This window comes from Podarcis filfolensis, assembly GCF_964270895.1.
Source record: "Podarcis filfolensis genome assembly, chromosome: 11".
Classification (NCBI taxonomy): domain Eukaryota; kingdom Metazoa; phylum Chordata; class Lepidosauria; order Squamata; family Lacertidae; genus Podarcis; species Podarcis filfolensis.
The window spans coordinates 33,070,024-33,082,037 of NC_139613.1; the positions used below are offsets into that span (position 1 = coordinate 33,070,024).

The window sequence follows — 12,014 nt, forward strand, 5'->3', positions numbered from 1 at the left end:
TTTCAAATACACCAAGGATGTCCATACATGAACTGCAGTTATCAACCTTTCATTGTTGTTTTCTTAAAAATAATAAAAAATAAAAAACCAACAACAACTTTCAGCTATAATTAGGTTAATAGAAGACCAATCACAAAATGCCGAAAATAGCTAGAATATCCAGATACACCAAATAGAAGGCATAAGCTTTCTGGCAAGGAGAATATTGCTCCTTGAATCCAGTTCAAATGGATTCACTGCTTTATTATACCTAGCTACACTACTGCTCCATCCAGTCTCATACAGCCTACTCTGATTAGCAATGGCTTGCCAGGATCACAAACAGGGGTGTTCCCCAGCTCTGCAACCACAGGCATTTTATCTGACGATGCCATGGACTGATCAAGATTGCATCCATGCAAAGTGTGTGTTCTACCTGCCATCAAATACATAACTCTATGAGAACTACCATGACCAGTTTGATATCAGTATCATCTTGGTACAGCTTAAAAACTTTAAGTTTAGCCTACAATGTATAGTGGGTCTTTTCTCTCTAAAATGATGCTGATTGGAGCCCTTTCTGTATGCCATCAGAAAGTCCTCCTCCAACATGCACTGATGCTCAAAGTGAAGTAAATATTTCCAATGTAAAACTTAAAACAGCTTCCTCCCTTCATGATTTATCTGAAACTGGCTGTAAAACAAATAATGGTTGTTACATGGAATTCATTTCTCAACTTACACAATTTACTATGCAAAGTTAGGGACAGCTATAATGAGCTTACCCTTCACCTCCCAAGTTCTCCACTAATATTGCAAGTCATTGTTTAGAAACCAGATGCTTTTAAAACAGGGGCCAGATTTGAAATTCAAAAAAGGCTAATTTGCACCTTTGAAAATGTTTGTTCTACAAGAAAGTACCTAAACAAACCTGGAATGTAGCTCTCTTTGGACACCACCATACATTTAGGATTAAAGCATACACAATTGTGACACCATGCAGTTTATAATGGTCTCAGACCCTTACCTAATGCATCTATTTCAGTAATAGACTTTGTTTCCAGATGAAGATCAATGTCTTTTGGAATGGTTAGCGGTTTGCTTTCAATATGACCATTATATTTCCTGTAAAGAGAGACACATCATAAAAACCATTCCATATGTTGAGTGCCATCAAAGTTACCAGGTCTCCCTCTCCTTCTTTCTCTCTCTATGTGTGTGATTTATTTAGCATCAGCAGCCAAAGTTGGTGGAGTCGGAGGGAGTGAGAAAAATGGTTTGGATCAGGGCCGCAAAAGAAGAGTTAGCCACTCCTACAGTAAACAAACAAAATTTATAAGCCATACTCAATATGAGGATAATGGTGGAGAGAAGGCAAATACCTTAGAGAGTCTATTCTATTCTATGTGTATTGGGGGGCAGATGTGCACATCCATCCATCCAGTTTTCCATATGTAGAACAGTATTTTTCTTCATTTTCAAAGAGTAATTGGAATAGCAAATAGTCATCCCCATTTTCTAGCTAGGAGACAGAGGTTGAAAAACAGTGACGGGCTCATATTGCTTACTTACCTATCTTTCTTGCTTTTTCCTTTTTGTTGTTTCCCGGCAAGAATACGTAATTCTTCTTCTGTGGGATGCAGATACCATCGCAAGCTACCAGATTTTTGAAGAAGCAGGTACCAAGAGAAATACAGGTGTTTGTCAGACTAAATATAAAAGAATTTGCTTTCTTGTTCATTCACAAAATTCCTGATTTCAAGCTGATGTTATCATATGTCACATACTGCCTTACATAAATGTTGCCCTGTAGTAGATAGCCCGTTATCAGAATGAGCTTCCAAACTGGTGTCACTTTTGTACATTGAGGTTTCAAAAGAGTAGCTTACTATGTTACAGAAACGCACATAAGGAGCTTCAAAGGTATCAGTTTAAAAGTGCTGTGACTCAACTAATGAGGTTCAAAAATAGTTTTAAAAGCACACAGTGACTACCAAAAGCCTCTGGTGACTGGAGTGGGGGGCAGAGCAATCACACTCTTCATTTCTGCCCAAACCCCACCTTTTTGCCATTTGCCTACATTTTCAACATTTTCACCCTTTCAAACAGCTTCTGAAACCAAAATCCCACATTCTGAGTAACTTGGTTATTAAGAGTTCAGAACAAAACAGAAAAGGGTTGTGTTGCTATGCAAAAATAACCACTGGCAACATGCAATATTTTCACTACTGCAGCTAAATTAATATCAGGACTTCCAATATTCTATGACAGTCCCCATGAATACCCAGGAGCAGCTGTAAAAATCTCTATAAGAGTCCATGATGGACCAACAAAATGCTGTTGTTTTAACACCAAGCAAGGGTCAATGCAACTATATCATCCCCTCTGCCTAATTTGTGCTTCTACCTATCCTCTCTAGTGAGATGTTTAGGCAATTCTCTAGAACAAGCAGCTCCCACAATCCTTCCTTGCATTTCCCATCCAGCCACCTGGCTCATACAATCCTTACTTGAATAATCAATTCAATTTAAGGTGAATGGGAAAATCATTAGTTATTACTTGTAAAACCAATCAACTGAACACCTCGACATCACACATTTTAAAGTGATTTTGTTTGAACTAGATGTGGAATTATTTAATCAACATCTTTAACTGATTTCTTACTATGGGAATATTTTTTTTAAAAAAAGATTAATTCTTGCTATCTGGAATTTCAGAACATTTATATCAGAATAGTCTGCAAGCTAGGGGATTATGTTGCTAATACTTCACCATTTTTTCAGAACTATCTGTTGACAAGACAACCCACAAGGAAAAGAACACATCCAAATGGAAATTTATGACTAATCTTGAACTATTGTGATCCAGATCACTAAGAAATGTATCACAAATAGTATACTTGCTCCTAACAACAGCTTGTTTTGTGAATAAACTATCCCGCTTCTTTCCTTCATTTTCAACTTCGTATTTCAACTATAGGAGAAACTGTATTTTATTACAGGCACTTAAGGAAGAAATATGTTGCCACAGGATTAAGAGGAACTTAGATGGAACAGAATAGTCTGCAGCAAGAACCCTGCCAAGAGTTATGTTCATTAAGATACACAGTAGTATAACTAAGCATACCATGTATTACTCAATTTCATCTGAAGTTACAGTACAGTGATAAATCTCCAAATGACTTTAAAAGATTGAAAGTGACTATTCTACTGAAAGCCAAACTTTCAAGATCTGCACATCACTATGATTTGTTTCTAGGTAAACGCAAATGCATTACAGAATTGGGCAATTACAACAACACCTTATAGTCTTATCAGTGGTATTATGGTATAAGCTTTCATGGGCTAGAACCCACTTTGTCAGACGTTCAATTTGTTGCCCTTATCTTACCTGCCACTACAGAGAAGCCACCGCGCCAGAGAGTAGTGAGGTATGATCTTCTGTATAATACTAGCCATCACCATGGTAACCACCAGCTGCACACCTATCACACCCTGTGGAGGAATAAGCCAATGTATGTTAACATGCAGGAACATTTTTTTATATTTCAAAGCCTACAGTTCTAAAATGAACCTTTATATACTGCAGGGTTGTTTTTGTAACTGTGAACTTACGACTGTTCGTCCTAATCCCTCCATAAAGGCATTGATAAAGGATTCAGAAATATGGCTTTCTAGGAAAGAAAGCACACATCTAGCTGTTTTTCCATTGTAGGACACTATTTCTGAAGATCAAATAAATTACATAACCACCAACATTACTTTTAAAAGTGTGTTTTAAAGGGGGACAGAGAATGCTCAGTTCAAATTCTTACCCTGCCTGGGCCAAGCTTGCAATTAGTCACTTGTCAGAAACAAGTCACAACTTCCAGACTTGGGTCCATTCTCTCTTTTATCTTTAAAAACTGGTTATTTAGAGCTGATCCATAATACATGCAGAAGCCCAGATACACCTGTGCCTACTATAGGAAACTCAAGAGAGTGACTGACCATTGCTCCTGGGCACATGACAAGTCTGCTCCCCACATATTTATTGCATTTATTACCATTTATGAATCACTTCCTATAAAATATTTCAAAGCAATTGAACTATAAAAATGACATTTTAATAAATAAAACAATTTTGTAAATAAAAACTATTTTTTTAAAAAAAATAAGAAATGTTACATGCTACCATGCTGTACACCTGCATATCCAGCTTGCAGCATAAAATAAAGAGGTTGTGAGTATAATACTTTCCAATGTGGTCTGTGAAACACTGTAGTGATGAATTTGCATAATTAGAATACATGTGGTAATTTCCATCACAAAGTCTTATGCCTATAAGCCTTTAGAAATCTATGTTGGGTGAATAAGAAGTAAAGATATGGAATAAGAAGTAAAACAAAGAAAAAACCAGAGACTAAATATCTGGTGGGAAAACTCTTTTGGTTCAAGGGCTGAATTCAAAGAAGGCCATCTTCCAGGGGCCACACAGTGGGTGGAACCAGAAAGGCTCTCCAGCTAACAAAGGAAAGTGTGCAAACACAAAATGTTCCCCAAGCACCATACCATATCACACATCAGGTTCACATTCCAGTTCTCCATTTACCAATGCAAGACAGAGAATGCACATCCCACCCCATCCACATAAAAGTTGTATCTCAATTCTAAAGGCAGCAAAACAAAAACTTCCTGCACTTAGGCAGGAAGAACCAGATGCACAAATATAGGATGGGAGACACCTGGCTTACTAGCAATACATGTAAAAAGGATCTAGGGGTCTTGGTGGACCACAAGCTTAACATGAGTCAACAGTGTGATGCAGCAGCAGCAAAAAAAAAAGATTTACCGTATATACTCGAGTATAAGCCGACACGAATATAAGCCGGGGCACCTAATTTTAGCACAAAAAAACTGGGAAAACTTATTGACTCGAGTATAAGCCGGTTCACTACACCACAACCCTGGTGGTGGCAGCAGCAGCAGAGGAAGAACAAGCAGCCCGAAAGGGATCTTTTGGGCTGCTCATTCCTCCTCCACCACCGCCGACAGTGGCAAAGGTGGAGGAGGAGGAAGGAGCAGCCCAAAAGGACTCCTTTCGGGCAGCTCATCCCTCCGCCGCTGCCTCTGCCGCCTGCAAGAGCAGGCATAGGAGCCGCAGTTGGGAGAGGCACAGCGCAGCGCAACGCCTCTCCCAACCGCGGCTCCTGTGCCTGCCCTTGTGAGAGGCGGGCGGCAGTGGGACAAGCAGTGAGAAAAGGATCCTTTCGGGCTGCTTGTCCCTCTGCCACCGCCACCCGCCTCACTCGAGTATAAGCCAGGGGGGCTTTTTCAGCATTAAAAATGTGCTGAAAAAGTCAGCTTATACTCGAGTATATATGGCATTTGGCAACCAACACCAGTCAAAATTTATTAGTTTAATGTGGCATTTGGAACCCATATTCACGTTTCTGCATATTGGAATTAAAAAAAACTGCTAGGCATGCATAGTGCACCATCTGAGAGGCAGCAGACTAACATTTTACTTCACAGTGAGAGAAGACTGCCCAAGATGTTTTTAGCATCTTATATACCCAAGTTGGCAATCCATGTTTCCCGAAAATATTGGTAAAAAGCAAGGCTCACCAACTGCTAAACATCACTTTATTACTAACCGAACACATTACTATTGTGTAAATCTATAGTATACACTTTTCATCCCAGTGCTATGATAAATCATAGTCTGAGATTTCATGGAAAAATAGTGACCATAATACAGTCAGACTATAAAAGGCCCCCAGGAAATAACTTATTCAAGGGCAAGAAAATTGTTTGCACACAATTATGCCTAATATTTACTTTTGCTGCAGCACTTTGTTTTGAATAGAATTTAGCAGCTGCATTGTAACAATATCTAGAGGTCAGACAGTTTGGAACCACATTCTGATAAGGCATTGTGATAAGTGGTAAGCATAGAGCAATTGACAAAACAGGTTAAATATGAAAGACATGATCTAGGGGGGAAACAAGGTTAACAGAGAGAAAAATGTATAAGGTGAAATGCAGAGCACAACAGCACTATTTCTCAGATTTTTATATTGCTCTTTAGAAATAACATGACTACAGGGCTGATTCGGGACGCTGCTTTTGAAACTCAGTTTCAAAACTATTTGCAATGCAGCATTAGTAGTTTCTCTAACAAAAACAACAACAGCTTCACTATAAGCACCAACCCTTTAGGAATATTAAGTACTCTCGAGTTTAACATTTCAGGGTTGATTCATACAGCTTCTCCTCATCAAGGGTAGACTACCCTTTAGATGTTCTTGGACTACAATTTTCATCAGATCCAGCCAGCACGGACAATGGTCATGGGAAGATGGGAATACAGAGGACGAAAGTCAACATTAGCCATACTCAGAATATACCCCCTGAAATCAATTAAATTAAATCAGGCTATTGATTTCAATGAATCTACTCTGATTATGACTTACCATATTTTTCGCTCCATAAGACACACTTTATTCCTCCTAAAAAGCAAGGGGAAATGTTTGTGCGTCTTATGGCGCGAATGTGTGGTCGATCGCTGGCTCCCTTTCCGGCCCCGCCCCCTTGCCCAGGCCTCCATTGTTGAATGTTCTGCAGACGGAGGCTGTTTGTTTCCCCAGTGACATGTGACCGGCTGATTAGATTATATGTCTGGAAACTGTAGAAATGGCTCCCTTTCCTTTCCTCAAGAATCTGCAGAACTGTGAGTTGAACCCCATAAAAACAGGATTTTTTCCCTTTGCAAAGTAAGCTCAACAACTTTGAGCCGATCCTCAAAAAAGGGGATTTTCCCCTTTGCAAAAGAAGCTGCACAACTGTGAACTGATCCCCAAAAAAACAGGGCTTTCCCCCTTTCCTCCTCTAAAAACTAGGTGTGTCTTATAGTCAGGTGCGTCTTATGGAGCGAAAAATACGGTTAGATCTCATATAAGCATTAGAGAGAGATACATTTGCAGGCAGTATTTGTGTGTCAAGGTGCGTGAACAGGAGTATTCAGTGTTAAACTTTAGGAATGTTCTGCTTCTCTTCCTAATGATGAAGTGTGACAGGTCTACCACACTCCCACTGCCCCCAAAAGGTAGAAAATGTAAATCTATTATATAAATTATATACAAATTTAACTCATAGCATGGGTAGCAACCAATGGCACTGTAGAGCTGGAAATCTGGGAGCTGGCATCCTTGCTCTGCTGAAAGGCAACAGATCCTCAAGTCCAGGCTGAAAACAGAAACTAAACAGGTCCTAGCAGGATTCACTAGGTTCCAGTTGTACAAGGCTGCTTCCCACAGTCTAAATCAATGGAAGATAATAAGTAGTTCAGAAGACTGCTGCTTAGTGACCTAGTTTCTCAAACACCACTGGCTAAGAGGTTCTTAAAGTACGATATAGCTCATGCAACATTTATCATGCCTACATTAAGAAGTTTTGCCCCTAAAGATAATATGTAGTATGAATTCTAAAGCTCTTTCAACAGTCTCAACAGCATGGGATTCTCTGTAGCCTGGCTCTTTCTTGCATCTCTTCTGTGGTTTCAGAAGCTTTGGGCCATGTGAAAGGGAGTTGAAAATATTGCTCCTTTCCATGCCAGGATCACCCCAGTTCCCCAACAGGGCAACAATAGCATGGAATGAGCCATGTTGAAATACAGGACCTGGTCTAAACAGCAAACTAGAAAAGAGATGTGCAGCAGTGATTTTCAAACCATAAGGTTAACGTAAGACGAGAAACCCTTCCCTTTCAGATCTACATCGGTGGGCATCCACTCAGCTGGTCACAATACCGTGTTTCAGGAAACATTCACCAGTGCTGGCCTAATATTAGGAGAATCCAGTTTATTGCAGGGTTTTACTCCAAAAGTACCAAAAAATACTTTTCAGTGGATAACTAAGGTCTCAGTTCTCACTTTCAAGTTGACAACTGAAGGACAATACACCTGAAATTACAATGAAGAACTCTAGAGCATACTACATGTTTTTATTTGTTTTTCATCCTGCTGGTTTGTTGATTTTTTGTTTCGGATTTTTTTTTTTTTGCAATTTATTTAATTTTATTGTTTTTAACGCTACAGAACAATTTTAAGCATACTATAAAAATAACAAATAAATAAATGACTTTCATCACTAGATTGGAAGCAATACCGCATTCTTTTTCCAACAGCAAATAAATGGGTGCTTTTGGAAGGTCACAAGCAATGTGCTTAAGTGGTTGATAGCTGTCCTCTCCCAACAGTTGAGGCATCCAGTTTCAGTGGTATGGCAATCTCACTTAACTATGACTAATGGTATTTAATGGGGTAAACTATCCCATATACACTTGGGTTCATTTTCCACTAATATTTTTAGGTGTACATGTAAAGCTTACATGGTGCGAATGTGGCAAATACGTTTGCAAAACACATATATGACACATCACACAAATACAGTTGGGAAAGAGCAGAGATTTCATAGGACACCATGACTCAGTGTATGCTTGGTGGCAAATCTAGGTAATGGAGTATAAGAAGTGATATTCAGGATGATTTGAAACACATATATGAAGTTGATTTTTTTTCTTTGAAGTTTTACAGAAGGGCTTGCAGGTCACTGAAACAACATAGGCTGACCACTCATTCAGCAGTGGTTGGGTCACTGAAATCTGGAATGCATACTACCACAGGTGCCATCTGCAGGCAATCCCCCCCCCCAATTGTAATTGTACCAATACCACTAGTGCTCATTCTCATACTTATGTATATTTCCAAGTGAAATTATCAAGTATGGTACAAGGAGACAACTGCCTTCATCACAGAAGCAGGTGAGGTGGAATTGCTATTTCAGCACATTTATATGCCCTTTTTATCCAGCCTAACAGCTTGTGCTTATATTTAAGAACAGCAATATTAAATGGATTAGATTCAGCCAAATCAGTTCTCAACTAGCAAATATCCAACTATATTTTTTCATAGGGTATATATTAGAATAGGTGGAAATCTGGATAAATTTGTAGTTTCAGGTTGACTATATCCATTGACTTGGTGATTTCTTTGTTTTCAGTGCACACACACATTATGCATTCCATTGAGCTTGATCAATTGACTGTCCCTGAATCACAAATGAAGAGCAGGAACACCTCAACAGGAACAATGTCTTATCAGCAGGCCTGGGCCCTGTGGCTGGTCAGATGAAACTAGGCCTCACCCACCCCACCTAGAAAGTCCACCCACACTGGAAAAAGGAGAACACATGTGGCCACGCTTCCCTAAAATAACCTAAGAAGAGCCTACTAGATTAGCACAGTTGCCCCCATTTGGCCCAGCATCTTGTTCACAGTGGCCAAGCAGCTGCCTGTGGGAAGCCCACACGCAGGACCTTCACCCCTATGTTTGCCAGCAACTGGCATCCAAAAGCATTCGCTGCCTCTCCCTGTGGAGGCAAGGGCATAGCCATCAGTAAGGTAAAGGGACCCCTGGCCATTAGGTCCAGTCATGACCGACTCTGGGGTTGCGCCGCTCATCTCGCTTTATTGGCCAAGGGAGCCGGCGTAGAGCTTCCAGGTCATGTGGCCAGCATGACTAAGCCGCTTCTGGCGAACCAGAGCAGCGCATGAAAACACCGTTTACCTTCCCGCCGGAATGGTACCGATTTATCTACTTGCACTTTGATGTGCTTTCGAACTGCTAGGTTGGCAGGAGATAGCCACGAATTTGCTTGGTCCTCTTTTAAATTCATCCCAGTTGGTGGCCACCACTGCCCTTCTGTGAGGTTGCACACGGATATCTGAAAACAGGCAACCCCACATCCCCAAGTAGGCAGTTAGGGAGAAGATGGGCTGACGTCCATAGGGTAGGGATTGTGGGAGTTCGGAACAGGGATGGGGAACCTGTGGCCCTGCAGATGTTGCTGGGCTACAGCTCCCATCACCCCTAGTCACTGGCCATCCTGGTTGGCGCGGACAGAAGGTGGTGTTCAGCAACATCCAAAGGCCCACAGCTTCCCCACCCCGACTTCTCCCCACACACAAACACCCCTATTCCGGCTTCAGCCCTCGCCCTCAAAAACAAGATTTGTCCCGAAAGCCCTAAAAGGGTCAACCGGCTCTAGGGAGAACTTCCAACTCTCTCTGCCTCTCTTCTCCCCTCCGAGTTCTCACCCTCCAGAGACTCACCATGCTGCCCCAGGAGCCTCCGCCGCCGCCGCCTCGCGGGCTCTCCCCACACCCAGCTCATAAATCCTCCCCGCGCGAGCCGAGAAGCGCAGAATGCTCGCGGGGAGGCTCCGGTGCCGCTCGGAACCCCGCTCGCCAGCTAACGCCGGTTTCTAATGCCCGGCTCACGCCTCCCAAAGCCTGCAGAGGTCACGCAGGGACCCAGGTGAACAAGGACCCCGAGCAGGGCTGCCCCGAAGATCCGCCTGAAAAAGAAAGAGCCTCTCAGTTCGCGGCGCACCGCTTCGCCGCGTTCGTGTCGCGGTGGAGAGGCAATTGCTTCACACCGAGACACTAAGCGGAAAGGGGATGCATTTCGCCCATAAGATGCTGTTCTTGAATTATTTGTTTTATCAGGCGCAAGGGAGGGCATCCCGATGCCGGGCAGCAAGGGCAGGAGCCCTGTCACGTGACATGGGAGGTCACCAGAGTCGCCCTTTCTGCTGTCCGAGAAAAATAGTCTGAGGTGAAGCGGGGACGCCTCTCGCTTGGGATTCTTATCTGTGTGTATTGCAGGTCGCTGTCCGTCCAACCCCACAACCCCCCTTAAGACGGCTACTCTTAGGTTGCTAAGTGCAAAGATCGTTGGCAAAGGCTAGGCTTTTTAAAACGGTGTGAAGAGATGGACAAATAACGAGAGCAAGATAAGAGACCTAGTCAATGAGGGGAGAGGGAGGGAAGACGACTAGCGGAGTGGCGCATTCAATTAGCGCATGCGCCGCCCTGAGAAGCGCTAAGGGCGGCTGAGTGCGCACGCATCATTATAACCAACCGCCGCCTGGTATGAAAGTGCGTACACCCGGAAGTTTTGGCTGGCATGTCTCGTGCCGGGGAAGGAGGGGGAGCGGAGGGAGGCGGGTTAGGAGTCTCGCGCGAGCTGCTGAGGCGAAAGGCGGTTGGGGGCGGCTCGCGCATGCCGCCTGCTACGTTTGCCGTTATTCTAAGGCCGCGGAGGAGGAGGAGGCTCTTTCCCGCCCGAGGAGCCTCAGCGCGCGTTGCTTCCCCCCCGTGCAGAACCGCGAGCCTCCCAGCTCCTTAACGCGGACACCAAAATTATTGCACGAGCTCATCTCTGGTTGCGGAGTCGCGAATATATATATATATATATTCAGTCTATATATATATATATATATATATATATATATATATATATTCAGTCTAAAGGAGTGTGTGTGTTTGTGTGTCAATGTGTGTCAATTCTAGCTGCTGTGACGCGAGAGAAATGTGGAAGCCCCGCATCCACTCCTCAGTAGAATTGCCTGCACCACATAAAGATAATAAAGCATTATATTCCACCCTCCTAGAAAAAATATACAAGGTGGCTTACAATCGAAATGAAAATAACGAGCAAGGATAATACTGTTGCGTTCACCCCAATCTCCGAGAGGCTCCAGCACTTACCCGGGTTTGGTTTCCTGGGAATGGAAATCAGTAGAGACTGGGGGGGTCTTTAGGATATATGGATCCACAGGTGTGCATCCTGGCTAGCATAGGGTGGAAGGAGTTACAGCATGGATGCTCCAACAGCTCTTGTTTTAATGGGAGCCCAGCCACCTACCAAACCACAGCTTTGTGGGGTTTAGCCTGCAGAGAAACTCAAGCCTCCCGTTTCTTTCAGCTCGCAGCTGAAAATGCATGCACGCACAGCCCCCGTTTGGCCTATTCTCCATCCTAGGATGACATTCATGTTTGCATAGGCATTTGGTGGCTGAAGGATGCTATGGAAGGGATTCAGTGTAGTACTTAGGAGATGGTTTCATCAGGCAAGCAGAAGTGCTTGAGCTGATGGAGCAACCTCCCCTCTTTTCCTCCCTTGAGGTGTTCTGGGGGTTCTCCCAACACCAC

General features: G+C 42.9%; 1 protein-coding gene across 1 annotated transcript in view; it reads right to left on the reverse strand.

Annotated features, from left to right (window-relative positions):
• TMEM161B (transmembrane protein 161B) overlaps positions 1-10,894 on the reverse strand; it is a 28,800-nt gene extending 17,906 nt beyond the window's left edge. Inside the window, exons 1-4 of the mRNA XM_083577288.1 lie at positions 10,131-10,894; positions 3,370-3,473; positions 1,552-1,635; positions 1,007-1,104 (exon numbers count right to left, since the gene is read on the reverse strand). Of these exons, the coding sequence (XP_083433414.1) occupies positions 1,007-1,104; positions 1,552-1,635; positions 3,370-3,473; positions 10,131-10,133 (289 nt within the window). The 5' untranslated portion in view covers positions 10,134-10,894. The remainder of the gene's footprint in view (positions 1-1,006; positions 1,105-1,551; positions 1,636-3,369; positions 3,474-10,130) is intronic.
• Between the last annotated feature and the right edge of the window lie 1,120 nt (positions 10,895-12,014).